The following is a 15053-nucleotide window of genomic DNA, read 5'->3' on the forward strand; positions in this document are numbered from 1 at the left end:
CCTCACTGGTGGCCTCTGCAGAGACAGTTGGTAGCAGGAGGGAGGGGGCTCTCAGCTGGAGCTGGACCCAGGCACGGTGGAGAGATGCCTGGCTGCTGCTTCCTCCCTCACTGGTGGCCTCTCCAGAGACAGTTGGTAGCAAGAGGGAGGGGGCTCTCAGCTGGAGCTGGACCCAGGCACGGTGGAGAGATGCCTGGCTGCTGCTTCCTCCCTCACTGGTGACCTCTCCAGAGCAGAGGGTTATACTAAGGGTTATACTACCTAATCCTGCTGCATATGTGCACAAAGCTATATCCATTCCCCAATTGTGTATAAGTTTGAAAACATTGTAGATAACTCAAAATTTGTAAAGTGGCAACACCAAGAAACATGTTGTAGTAGCAAAAAAATAGAAAGGGCCAGTACAGAATGAATTGTTTTTAGATACATTAACTATGGGACTGTAACTCCGCCTCCCCCCATCAAAAAATAAGCAAAGCTCTGAGCAAGGCTCGCCTTCCTAAGAGTTCCTGGGTGCCATGTCACACAGCATTGCCAGCACGGAGACAAGGCTATAGTGCAGTGGTAGTGGCTGTGTTTCTTGGGAACAGGTGAGCAAAATACTGCCTCAGCAACCTTTAGACAGCTGTCAGGTTTTTGTGTGTGTTGGTATTAGCAGCTCAAATCCCTTTGGGGTAGTTGCAAAAAGGAATTAAGCATTGGGCATGGGGGCAAGGCAGATGACATCTACAACTTAATAATAAAGATAGCTGGGGCTATACTTGCAACACAGTCACACCTATTTTAAAGCTATGATTTTGTGAAATGTAATTTCGCTCAGTAGCTAGGGTGGAGCCTCATCTGAGATTTTTATTGTAGTGACCCAAAGTGCTGCATTTCAAGCAAACTTTTTGAGTTCTTGTTATCTTGCTTGGATGCATAAATATGTTAAATGTGTCCCAAAGAACTGCTCTAATATTTTTATATTTGTTTTTTTCTTAGACGTGTGAATCCAGAGTGATATTCCATTTTCATTATACTACATGGCCAGATTTTGGAGTTCCTGAATCTCCAGCTTCATTCCTCAATTTCTTGTTTAAAGTCAGAGAATCTGGTTCTTTGAGTCCTGAACACGGGCCAGCAGTCATTCACTGTAGTGCTGGAATTGGGCGCTCTGGTACATTTTCATTGGTAGATACATGCCTTGTCTTGGTAAGTTAATCCGCAAACACCTATCCCAAAATGACTGTACAAATACTTTAGGGTGTTTTGGGGAAAAAATCCTAAATTACTATTCTTGAGTAACAATTGAAAATGAATTCTGCAATGAAGATGTAAAACAGTGTGTGTTCCTATATTGAGAATGAAGATCAAACATATAGTATCCAACCCACCACCATATGGTTATAGTTCAAATGTCATGTTCCCAGTCCCAACAACCCATGATTTGCTGGAGCTTAAACAAACTTGGGTGCCCCTTGTGTGCCCAGCTTCAGAAAAGTATCCTTGTTTGTTAAAACAATTTCCTATGATGTTTGAGCTGGAAAACTGTTGAGCAATCCTGTGATTTGGGTATTCCTGATTTGAGCAGTCTCTACAAAGCAGGGCAGCAAGCTCTGGTTTGATCCTGGTTTGTAGGAATCGCTTTAACCACAATTTCCTAGTTTAGACATCATATGGAGCTGGTTTAACAAATGATATCATATGAATTGGGAATGCAATTGAATTGGATGCTTCTCCATCAAATACATTATCATATTACAAATCCTTTAGTAAAACAAAGCATGACAAGAAATATGACAAAATTTGAAGATATATTATTGGACCATATAATCAATACAGAAGGATCAATTTCTAAAATGTATTCACATTTTATTGAAATAGATACGAATATGTCAGATTGATTGAAAATAATATGGGAAGACGGTATTAGGATAATAGAGCAAAAGGTGTGGGATAAAGTATAATACTATCAAAGAAAACTGTACCAACAATTCTCAGGGAGAATGCGTTGATTGTTACAGTGATGATATATCACGCCAGTACATCTAGCAAGGATAGCTAATACAATGGCCATTTCTACATCTGCCTTTTTCCCCGGGATCATCCCAATGCATCCAAATGACACACAGGGATCCCGGGAGCAGGCAGGGACGATCCCTCCATTTTCCTGAGATAATCCTTAGGTGTAGAAAGGGCCAAACAGTACAAAATGTTGGCGATATAGTAATCAGCAAGGTTAATATATCCATGTATGGTGGGCATGTCCTCTAGTGTCACAGTTTTGGAACATCGTATTCTCAGAAATGGCAAATGTAATCACACATCAAACCATACATGTTCCATCAGCATTTGTCCTATTAACAATATGGGAAGAACAAAATGCAAAAGTGACATCTAAGGACTTAATTGCGTTCATACTGATGGGAGCCCAAAGTGTCATAGCTAAAAGTTCGGAATCTGCAGAACTTCCAACATTGAAATCTTGGTGTACAGAACTGTGGCAAATAGCCATGGCATAAAAATTGACATACCAACTGAAGCTAGCTAAAATTTAATCTGTTATGGAGAAGAATTATAAAGAAAAACTCCAAGCAGCCTATGGATTCCACCTATATCTTGGTTTCTAAGGTAAAGGACATATATACATATATTAAATGTACTACTCTCCTGTCAATAAATAGATGTAATTCCAATGTGTTTCTTTTTATTTATTTATTTTTCGATTTGTTTACTCTTGTTTTGGAAAATTATATCTTCTCTGAAGTTAGGCAAACAAGGGGAGGGGGGACTTGTCAAACCTTTTAGCTTGTTCCTGCTCCAGGAAACCATGGTTTTTTGGACCAGGATTATTATGTTTTAAGCAAACCTAAGTTTTCTTTTGATTACCATGGGAGGGGGGTGGAAGGGATAAAAGAGGTGTGAATAAGATCTATGCTCTGTATTTTTTGCATCTTACATTATGTAAACTATCTGAGACTGATTTAAGAGTATAAAGGCAGAGTTCCTGCAGTTATGTATTATTTCTCTTCTATGTTGTTACAAAGGCAGACAGTGGGTTATATCCAATGGTGTCCTGCCAGTGGAACCCCAGGGAGCTTTGGGGCCATGCAGGGGAGAGGAGGGGAAGGGAAACTACTCTTGCTTGAGTGGATGTTTGCTAGCATAATGTTGGATTTCGCCCCATGTCCTGAGTTCAAATGTGTGAGGCCGGGCAGGGAAAGTCAAAATCTTTTCTTTTCACACTGTCCTCATTGGGACAAGTTGGACTAGTAGTATATGTATTTAATTTCACCTTACCACTAACTGTGTATTTTAAAATAGTTGATACTCCCACCAGTGCAAGGCCAAGTTGGTCAGTGAGGCCTGAGGGTCATTTTTTTTGTAATGGTAGTGGTATGGGACTTAAACTGAAATGCATGCATGAAAAATACTTGACTTGAAAACAGTTTCTCTCTGTTCTTAATCTGTAGCACTGCTACCAAAACTAGTTACTGTTTTTCTTTCACAGATGGAAAAAAGAAAATATCCACTTTCTGTAGACATTAAACAAGTATTATTGAATATGAGAAAATATCGAATGGGACTTATCCAGACTCCTGACCAGCTGCGATTTTCATACATGGCTATAATAGAAGGAGCAAAATATATAATGGGTGATTCTAATATACAGGTAAATCTTTAGAATGAATTGACTGCTCTTTAAATTGATCACTCTGGAAAATTCATGATACAGTTCATTAGCGAGCTTAAACTGGGTTGTTTTAGGGCTTATACATATAGATCAGGAATCCCCAACCTCTTTGGACTTGTGGGCACATTTGGGAATTTGAGACGATGCTCTGGGCACCACCACAAAATGCCTAATTAGTGGATCATCACTATGGTGTCTGCCTGTCTCGTCTGTATCTTATTCAGCAAAAACAATTATTTTTGCTGAATCAGATACAGCAATTGGACACCACAACATCATTTTAATAAGGGATTATCTAATTTGCATAGTTGCTTGTGGTGCAATACACATAATTTTTTAAAAAAAACATGTTTTGGCAGTGTCTAGTAGTTGCTTCTTTTTTGTATTGGAACAGTCTTTAATATTCACTGATGTGCATGCTCTTTTAAATAATTTACCTGCTTCACTGAAATTAACAAATAGTTAATGTAAATGGATTCTCTGCACTCTTTTGATAGCATACTCACCTGTTATAACCCAATGGGACCTTACAACACTATCAGTATTTGAATGGGTGGCATATAGATGCAGACTCCAAATGGATACTTATTTGGATATTTAGTCTACTTTCGTTGACTAAAGTCAAGAAAGTTGTATGCATTTCATAGAAGTCCATGTATGTATATTTAAAAAATGGGGGAAGTTGTTTTTTTAAAAATTGGGTGGCTGTCACGGGTGCCATTGGTGATGCCTGCGGGTGTCATAGAGCCTGTGGACACTGCATCTGAACCCCTGATATAGATGATGATAGTTAATTGTGCTCAGTTATCTGACATTATTTGAACCTTTTCTGGGTAAATGACTTCTACCAAGATTCTCATGTCCTGATGTTGAACACTAAATTACATTGTAGAATAAATATATTTAGAAATCCATGGCTTTAGCTGTCTCATCCAGGCCTTGATAAAAAAAATCTGTAGAAATTTAACAGATGTATGTAATACAGCTGAGATAATAAAATTTATTAACTCAGTGGGACTTTTGCTTCCTCTCCCCTGCAGCCCTCCATAACTTCCCAAAATCTGCTCCAAAGAGCCTCCCAATCCTCAGGCAGAGTTTGAGGGTATATGTGGAGCTAACAAAAGCTATATGTTATCAGAATGGGTTAATTGGATACCACCCATTACTACCTGTTTTATGCTGCCTTGATGCTGAGTAATAGCATAATATAAAACACTTACTTTACTGCATACCTAGTTGCCCTTTCAGCATGATAAATAATACCATAACAGACTGTTGAGGATCTGGATCCTTTTATTAATATTTAAAGAGCAGTTTTATGTGTCTCTCCTAAAAAGCACAGTGAAATGTTGATCAAAAGTATTTATATTCCTATCCTATTGCATAGTATTGTCATTATTATGTATTTTTAATACAAATAAATTGTAAGCATGTTTTTGGATATTGTTCTGAAACCAACCAACCAAACCATTCGTTTTGAACATCTTTCCCTAAAAGTCCTTAAATGCTCAGTGTTACCTTGATGTGACGGAATATCATAACAGTACATCCTACTGAAGAAGCACTTGATGAGGAAGCAATGGGTTGTAACCATTACTTTCCATCAGAAAGAATGCAAACTTCCATCAGAAAGAATGCAAACTTTCCACCAGCAGAATGCAAACTGATAGTGGAATAGATTTCTCCCTGCAGCATGCCCCCCCCCCCACTTACACCCTCCAAAAATGCTCCAGAGGGTTGGGAGCAAAACTGCTCTAGAGCAGATTTAGGGTATGTGTGCAGGGGAGTACAGTAAGTGGGGGTCCGGTTGCATGAATGGAAGCCTGTCTGCTTAATGTTAGATGTAGTCCAAGATTAGCTTTCCCTTGCATTGAGAACACTATCCTACTGTTAAAAATAACTAATAGTTTCCCAGTTCTTTGTAATAGACAAAAGGATGCTTGTATTTGCAGTCTTGTAAAGAACTAAGGATTACATGATTTCAACTAAACAGAAAAACTATACACTAAATTCTCATGAGCGCCAGAGTGCAAAAGAATACACTTGGAGTTGGATTTGGCTGATGTTGGAGTGCAAGGTGATCTTTGATCAGGATAAGGGAAAATATATGGTGGTATTCTGTGATGTGAAGAGCATATGTTATTGGGAGTGAAGAGCATATGTTGTTGGGAGCAGAACTGGAAAAATCTGGCATTTGGTTGTCTAGGCTCCAATACTCCAAATACAATATTTCCAGCACTGAATGGGGATTAAAACAGAAAAGTCCATTCAGTGCTGAAAATGGCTGTTTTTTAATAGTGCACAGATTTACAAATTATGAGTATGTTGTACAGGCAGGGATTTTTTTTACCTTTTAAAACTGCTTTCTATTTTAAAATGTTACAAAAAACACTTGAAAGAGCCTATGTGGCCATTGACCAAAAATAGTATTGTTTGTGATACCTGCACTGTAACTGGAGTTAAAGTTAGATTTTAAACTTGATTTTAAATATTTTGATTGTTTTTTTCTTTTTTTTCTTTACGGTTCACTGCTCAGGAAACTTTTTAAATATAGCGTGGTTTATAAATCTTCTAAATAAAATAAATAAATAGTGCATGGGGAAAGGTTTAGCTACTAGTGCTATTCTGCAAACGCTTTTCAAAGAGTTTGCATAGTGCTATAATTAATAGGTTTAACTGCAGTTTTCATTATTCTGCAGGCAGAAGACTTGGTTTTAGTTTCTTGTACAGTGCTGTAATATGAGGTATAAAGCAGCCCTTTTGTGAAAAAAAATGCTTTTCACATGCAGAAGGGTATCAATGATCCAAGTTGTTTTTATCCAATAAAGATGAGTCCTTTTCATGTTGCCTCCTGAACTAAAATTTTCACACATGTATGTGTTGCAGTTTATCTCTGAAAATAGTGGTACCTGTCATATTCAGATAGCTTTTTACAAAGCAGTATCTTGCCTTTGAAACATTAACAAAGTGAGATCATTTTTCCCATTCAGAATCAGTGGAAAGAACTCTCAAAAGAGGACCAGACACCAAGTTCTGAAAGCTCTCCTCCAAACCCAGCCAAGCTAACTCCACAGACGTGGAATGGGAACAGTGTAGAATTGGAAAATCAGGAGCAAACCAATAACTTAAATGCTGATCTGTCTCCTACAATACAAAATATTGTAGATGCAAGTGCTGACAAGTGAGTATCCTTTTTACAATAGCTTGAAAACTGGCCATTAACCTATTCTATCTGACGAGGACTGTTCTCTCTTCATTTTTTATGAGATTTATACTGTGCATTATCATTCATGTCAGTTAACCTTGGCATTAGAATACTGTAGTACACTCTCAGCGGTTCATACAATCGCGGGGGGTAAAAGAACACCACCACCCTCGTGCATGCCATACACATGCTTGTTGTTTACATAATTACCCATGCTGCAGCGTGTGTTGTCCAAACTCAGTGTGTGGTATGGTAGCAATGGCTTCATACCCACCCTACAACCCCTACTGCACATAGTGGGTTGTAGGGTGGGTAGGAAGCCCATGTAAACAACCGGCAAGGGGAGAAGCCACGATGATCTTGCAAACCCAGTCTCGATATGGGACTACTACTAAAGACATTTGAAAGCACCTGAGAGTGATAGTCTCGTTCTTTCTCTCTACTTTACAAATCTTACACAGTTCAGAATTTACACTAATATTGCATTGTTCTTTTGTGAGCTGTCCTTGGATCAAAAGGCAGCATAAAAATATTCATAATAAATTTTTAGAATTGAGAATTTCAGCTTTGCTTACTTATTGAGAAAGGAATCTTCTAGCCACAAAAGTTGTAGAGAGTTTTTTAAGATGCAGAATGTATCATGTTAAAATTCTCCCTCACCCAGCATAAGGTCTGCTTTAATATTATCGTGAAGCAGGCATTAATGCATAATACTAAGTACTGCTCACAGTGGTTTCTAGCTTTTATTCACCGTTATGATCCTAAGTGTATACTGTTGTCAAATCTTGCCATGATTTCAAATTACTAGTTGTGCCATGGCTGCACAATGCTTGGATAGCAATGCCAGCAAGACCTGATTACCTTGCAAGGAAAAAAGTGGGGAAAACTGCCTTAGTGCAGGTGCAACACTCAACCATAGTTAATATCCCATTTCAAGCTATGGTTTTGAATCCTAATTTGTGGTCATGCTTTATGGTTTAGGAATTCATATATAATGTGCAACTATGCAAATCATGAGTAGAGTCACTGATTGAATCTTGGTAGAAGAAATTGCATGTGCCCCACATGTTCACTGTTACGTGTGACAAATGAATGTGTATATTTTGCTGTATAGGGAGCAGCAGTTGACAGAGTCCTGTGATGTGAGAGGCAGGTGTAAATTACGCAGTGACATGTACATGCACTTAGTACAGGGATGACATTAATGAAAAATATCCATGTGTAAAATGGCCCTGTGATTCTAGGCAGCAAGGAATGGATCCGCTTTGCAAACACACTGCTCCCTCAGAGTCAACGACTTTATCTCTGAACCATGCATCTCCATTATCCCATCACGTATGTGTACTTCCACCTCTTGCTAAATAGTACTCAGAGATGAAAACTCACACCTGCTTTGCAGAAATCCTAGATTAGTGTTAGGGTACAACACAGTTTATTGCAAGGCATCCCCCTCATCAGAGATTGCAGGAAGTAGGCATAGGTATGTATCCTAGACATCACATGGTTTACATGCCCTAGTGCATGTCCAGGGTTTCTATTTGCACTTTTGAATTGGCTTTCAGGCATGAAATTGAATACATGCAAGCTTGGACCCTAATGTTTCTTACATGAATGGAAGAGGGTTCTTATTCATGGAAAGGGGCTTTCCCATCTCCCCTTTTCCTCAGCTGTGGGGTTAGGGGGGCAGTGGGAATGCTATGGGGGACCGCAGTTGAAGTGTGTTGGAAGAAAAACACTTTCATACAGAGGAGCAATTTAGTATTCAAGTTGCATATGGTCTCAGCATGCATAATATCTGCAAGAAGCACACTGATGATGCCTTAAATACCAAACCCCAGGATTATTTTTGTCTTCCCATAAAAGCTCTTTTAAATAGCTACTGTTAAAAATATGTGCAAATTTTAATTTTTTTTTGGGGGGGAGGCTTAATATTACTATGTGCTGAATGAGACTTATTAGCATAATCTTTGGAGCAGAAATTGATCCCTCCTGTGCACCCACCCCCCCAAGCCACCAGTCTGCTTTCTGTCATAGTCACTGGGATCACTTTGTATCAGCCACTCACTTTCCACGCTGGCTCTGGTTTCCAGGTACAGTTCAAGATACAGCTTTTAACTTATATACCTTAAACAGCTTGGCCCTCTTTCCCTTGGAGAACTCCCATAACAGACAGATGAGTGTCATATTAATATCTGAAGGCTACTTCTCGTTACTGACTTAAAGGTACAAAACAGTGTATGAAGGTACTTTTGAAGAGTGTCCACATCTCTAAATCATGTCTTTTTGCTTATAAACATATAAGCAGCTACAGGGGAAGGATCATAACTCGATCCTCTGTCTGCTTGCCCACTCATACAGAAAGGTATTGATGGATACTCACTTGTAAAACTCCTCCCCCATCCACCTGGAAATGTGTCAAAATTGAGAATTTTGCAGAAGCACTAAGGGCTAACTTAGTGGTTTAAGTCAAAACTTTGATTCAATACAAACTATTTTTTTACTCTCGCTCTTCTGTTGGTTTTTATTGTCTTGCTACCTGACTTTTAAGGAAGATGGGTTAGTCTAACTGACACCAGTGTTTTTGCTTTTTAGTGCTTTTCGGAAACGGGTGAGAGAGGACAGAAAAGCTAATACAGCACAGATGGTGCAGCAGATGAAACATAAGCTGACTGAGGCTGAAAGAAAAAGAAAAAGGTGGTTATATTGGAAACCTATTCTCACTAAGATTGGGTTTGGTTCAGCCATTTTCATTGCAGTTTATTCTTGCTGGAAATTGTACTTCCAAGGTGCTCTCATGTAAGTTAATGCTTATGCTACCATGCATCTACTAATATAAAAGCTTAAATCCAACTGATTTCAAGTGGGACTTAAAGTGAGTATTACTGGGTCCAAGATTGCTGCCATAGTTCATGGAACAAGTGTATTACAAAGTTCACTAGCAGGAATTTAACTTGCAGTATTGAACCACCTACATCTGAAATTAATGCAGTAATCCTGTAATGCACAATGCATGAGGACCTGTTCACTAGTCACTGTCTCAGGACTTTTCACTGCAGGTACTACTGAAACCATATTGCTGCCTGGAATAAAGTGTACACTCTTGTTAGGTAAATTAATGCACATTTTTCAACAACTATGTATATAGTACTTAAAAATTAAAGTCCACTAGATCTTGCAGACTGAACTTCCAATGCTTCAGTCTACCACCTCACGTATCCCTGATATAAGCAATAAATGTGGTGTTATACTCTGAATGCAGAAAAGCTGGATTTGTGCGTGTAATATACCATCCACTGTTTATACTATCCAGTCATAAAATGGATTTTATAACTCTCTATATAACCTTTTTGTAAATAAATGTATTTTTAAAAGCTATGTTTGTACAAGTTTTTCTGACAAAGAATATGCATTAGCTATTGGTGCATCCATCCTCAATATTTCAAGAATGATTTGGAAATTCACTGAAGTCACTATTCCCAACTTAGGAACATAGGAAGCTGTCAGACCCAAGGTCTATCTAGCCCAGTATTGTCTATACTGACTGGAAGCATCTCTCCAGGGTATCAGGCAGTTTTTTTCCCCAGCCGTACTTGGAGGTGGCAGGGATTGAACCTGGGGCCTTCTGCATGCAAAACAGGTACTCTAACATTCAGTTCAGCCTCTCCAAACATAGTGACTTAGTGAATTGCCCTTTGAGATGTTTGATGTTAGCAGATCTGGAATATTTCTCAATTTCTACCCTGACCTAGTCCACTCATAATGCCAATCTGTGGTTTGTTGATCTACCCAGAGGGTGACCAGCTCACATGATCACTGCAGCTTAAGCTACAGTATTTATTTTTTTAAGCCAGGCACCATTTGTCTGGGCATGACTTGTCATGTCATCCAAACCCAGGTGGCATGGCTTGTTTGAGGGGAAAACAACCCTCAACCCATGGCCTGTAGGGGGGTTGTTTCCCTTTCAAACAAGCCATGCCACCTGGGTTTGGGTGACATCAGCCATACCTAGCATGTGCTGTGCCTTAAACAAGCAGCCATGGCTTGTTTTAAGCTGTGGTGATTGTGTAAACAGGGGCTTTGTCTGCCAGATGATGGAGCAAACCATGGTTTGTTTCTCAATCTCTGGGTTTAGTTTCCTTTATCCTTCACCCATTTCCTCCCTGTATCCCAAATGCTTTTGTAGTGATGCAGTACTGGGATGTACAAAGGCAAGTGGCTTTTTTCCCATGGTTGTGCACCACTATTGGTGAAACAACCCATGATTCCGGATTCACAAGTAATGACAGCCCATGGTTTAAACAACCCAGAGTTCACAATCCAACAACAAAACATGGGTTCTTCTTCTGGGTTGCTTGTATAGTTTGCACTACACAACCCAGAATTCAATCCATTCCATGGGTTAGTGTTGTGTGTGAACCCAGCCTGTCAGATGTGTTTATGTATTTGTTTGTAGTTACTATTCTATTTTTAAAAAAATATTTGAAAGACTACAGCTTTTGTTGGAAATCATACCTTATGTTTCATGCCATTAAATGAGAAAATATTTTTGTGTGTCTCATTTGATTAGAGTCCTATTCTTTGTAATATTTAAGTATCCTTTGTAATGGGTGTAGACAGCACATGACAAACATATAGGTTCTGAAAATAGAAATTATAGGCCATCTCAGAAGTGTTTATAGGTAGAAGGAAATGACCATAAAACAGGATTTCTTCTTTCAGGAAAGGAAAAATGGAGATGGAAAAGGACTACTGAATATTATTTTTTTCATCTGTTGGCCTAGGGGATAAACTATGTAGTGGGAATAATAGTAGACCTACTACTTGATGGTAGTTGTAGTGTAGTGTCTAAAGTGTCAGACTGGGAGTTGGGAGATCTGGGTTCTAGTCCCCACTCTAGTCCCCCCCCCCCCCTCATGGAAGCTCACTGGGTGACTTTGGATCAGTCACAGACTCTCAGCCCAACCCACCTCACAGGGTTGTTGTTGTGAGGATAAAATGGAGCAGAGAAGGAAGATTGTTTGTTGCCTTGGGTTCCTTGGAGGAAAAAAGGCGGGATATAAATGCAATAAAAAAAATGTGATTATGATTTGCAACAACTATAGTATACTTAAGACAATTAAACTACAGTACTTGGATATACTGTAGATGCAAGTAATATTAAACAAAGTGATGGTTCAGGCCACAGATTTTTATGGTTAATGCGTCAATGACCCAAGTCAACACCAAAAAAATATAAAATTCTAACTCCAAACTTTTTATTGTGGCTAGATGAATGATGCAACTCCAGGAATCTTGAGCTACTGTACATGTTGTAAGGGTCTTAGAAGTTCTGTTCCTGTGGGAAGGGGTAGCAAGTACCGAAGTGGATACTGAGCAGCTCTGTGTATCTCTTATAGCATAAGTGTTCAGATGAAACTGCATTAAAGTTTGCCTCATAGCCTTAAAAAGTATCCATTGTAAAATTACCAGAAGTATTATTTTAATTGTAATATGAGTTACGCTTAGAGTCTTGGCAATATTTAAGTCCCAAATGCTACCATATATTTGATACTACCATTAACTCTTACTTTTCATATGGGTAACTGAATGATTGAACGGTGCAAATCAAGCATTTGAAAAGTACTGATCAAAACTTTTAGGATTTCCATGTATATTGACTTCTGTTATATAAGAAACATGGAAGCAAAATAGGGGAAGGAAATGTTTCATCTTTGAGATTTGCTAGGCTTCAAAGCTCCTCTTTAGGCACATTTGAAAGCTTTTGTGTGCACATAAAGCATGTCAGTCAAGGCATCCTATTATCTTTTACTACCCTCGTGAGATAATACGGACCTGAGTCTCACAGGGATATGCCTTTTACAAAATCAGACCAATGGTCCATCTCAGTGTTGTCTACCCTGGCTGGTAGAAGCTCTTTAGGATTTCAGGCAGGAGTCTTGGAGTTAACAGATAAGTGTATATCCCAATATTTATGTATCTTTTAAAAAAAAAGCTGCTCTGTATGGAAAATAGTATTAAATCCATCAACTTGGGAACAACCTGATTATTAAACCATGATTTTGAATTTGATTTAATACCCTGGCTTCAAGGCTGGTAACCAGGAAACTATATGGTTAATTAGAAGCTTTGTAGTTAGCACAAAGAGCCCGGGTATGCTGGGGGATTGTTTGTTCATATTTCTGCTTATTAAGCCTAGCTATGATTGTCCAAGCTCTCCCAACGTATCAGGTTCGTGTGGAGGAAGCATCTGCAGGAAACAGTAGGCCTGCTGAGTATTTGGGAGTGTGGCTGCCTTGTTGGCGAGCAATGGGCAAATAGGGGGAAAGGGAGTTGGTTCTATCCTGAAGTGGGTAGCGACCCAAACAAAACAAGATCCTGGTTGATTTAGCCCCACTTCCTGCCATTTGCAGCTTTTAAAATTTATTTATTACATTTTTATACTGCCCAATAGCCGAAGCTCTCTGGGCGGTTCACAAAAATTAATTGGTATATGAGCCGTCCAGGCTCCTGCTCCTTGATAAGTTCGGTAGCCCTTTTGTGTGAGTCTCTTCCCTCTCTGAGCTAAGCACCTCTGGAGATTGTTAATCAACTATCACTAGATGACAGATTAACTGTATTGCTTTTTCTGCCTGTGAAAGTAATCATTGAACATCCAGTTGGGGATTTGCTCTTGTAATTTAAATGAAGTTATTCAAGATACTTTGTAAACTACTATCAATTCAGTATCAAAATTATTAAACCTTTTTTAAAAACGTGCCTGTTTCTCAATGTTAGTGCAATGGCTGATACCTTGATTCTCCATATTTGCTTTTGACTCTGAAGTATTAATGGTTATACTAAGCTTTTCATTTCTAAGATATAACTGACATTGCAAGAGAGTAAACAGATATTAGTACACTTCCATTACAAAATCCACTTTTTTCCTTTTAATCAAAGTACACGAGGTTTCTCTCAGAGGGGAATTACTTGAACTATCTTGTTTTCTCATTCAAGACAGACAAATGAAGCATGGGGTGCCTTTTCATAACAAGTTCAAGGACATTTTGTTTGTGGCAGGGAATACATAAGCACATGCATACAGAAGATACACAGACAACATATCCTACCTACTATTGCAGGATCTGATGCATATGAACATGGCCTTCATTTGACATTCAGAAAACTTCAGGGGGGGGGTTGAAATTGCAGTGAGACTAAATATGTGGTTTTATTCAAAGAAGCAGCCCTGTATACATTTCTGGCCTGAGTATGGGCCTTCAGGAATTGGGGTGTTTTTATATAAATGCCTGCAGAGATTTATATTTTTAAAAATCAAATTTCTGAAGACTCATGGCCAAAACCTGTAGGTATACTTCCGGAGAGAGAAAAAACACATTTTCAGCATCCTGAGGCTTCGACTCTTTATTCCATTGAATCACACCCATTTTGTTTTACAGTGAAACTGTAAAGCATTATTATACGTCTGCATGTACTGAACCTGTGACTCTTTTGCATTATGTGTCTGTAGGCCGAGAGTGACCGACACCTAAACCACCAAGACTTATGAATATTCTGCAGCTATAAATATACACAATTGGCATGCAAAGCAGGACATCACTCCTCTTCAGGAACAAAAGTGAGGTCTGAGCAATATCCGGGTGGCCTCATAAATATCTGTTTACAACGTAAACAACCAGGGAATGAAGTACATCACCAGCAAGAGACTTTGCAAAATAATTTGTCTTAAGTGTTTTATGCTTGTATCAACTGTAGAAAGATGTAAGAGATAACATTAGAAAGTACTTTGTACTGCCATTCTTACTGTATTTTTTATACTTTTGGCAGCATTAAATATTTTTTTTAATTGACATACTGGTGTGTGTGTGTATTTTTTCCTCACCTCCAAAAAGACTATTGGTGATACTTTTGAGAAATTTGATTCCTCGCCCTTCCTTGTATAATTAATCTATTATGGTATATGTAGCATAGACTATCTCTACTACTTATGATTAACTGCTTACTGCAGTCCAATAAATATCTAGTGCTGCTATCGCTGATCCCTTGTCCTTCAATACATAAGGTTAACAATTCATGCACAGTAATTTATTCTGAATAGAAAGACTAATGTTTAGAAATACGTTTTCCTTGCGCCTCAAATCTGTTGACAATAAAAATGTCAATCTGAGAACAAATAAT

General features: G+C 38.6%; 2 protein-coding genes across 3 annotated transcripts in view; one reads left to right on the top strand and one right to left on the bottom strand.

The window, feature by feature from the left end:
* PTPN2 (protein tyrosine phosphatase non-receptor type 2) overlaps nucleotides 1-14725 on the top strand; it is a 35526-nt gene extending 20801 nt beyond the window's left edge. The window contains exons 6-10 of one of the 2 annotated variants that reach the window (XM_063130536.1): nucleotides 982-1191; nucleotides 3491-3652; nucleotides 6664-6854; nucleotides 9471-9572; nucleotides 14386-14725. In XM_063130536.1, coding sequence (XP_062986606.1) covers nucleotides 982-1191; nucleotides 3491-3652; nucleotides 6664-6854; nucleotides 9471-9572; nucleotides 14386-14407 — 687 coding nt within the window. In that variant the 3' untranslated portion in view covers nucleotides 14408-14725. Of the gene's footprint in view, nucleotides 1-981; nucleotides 1192-3490; nucleotides 3653-6663; nucleotides 6855-9470; nucleotides 9679-14385 lie in introns of those variants that run through there. The other variant, XM_063130535.1, reaches the window with a different exon arrangement.
* The window catches only part of IMPA2 (inositol monophosphatase 2), a 288143-nt gene continuing 286511 nt past the window's right edge, over nucleotides 13422-15053 (bottom strand). The window contains exon 9 of the transcript XR_010025658.1: nucleotides 13422-13434. The gene's annotated coding sequence lies outside the window, so the exon portion shown is untranslated. The remainder of the gene's footprint in view (nucleotides 13435-15053) is intronic.

Source organism: Elgaria multicarinata, chromosome 7 (genome assembly GCF_023053635.1).
Source record: "Elgaria multicarinata webbii isolate HBS135686 ecotype San Diego chromosome 7, rElgMul1.1.pri, whole genome shotgun sequence".
Taxonomy (NCBI): Eukaryota; Metazoa; Chordata; class Lepidosauria; order Squamata; family Anguidae; genus Elgaria; species Elgaria multicarinata.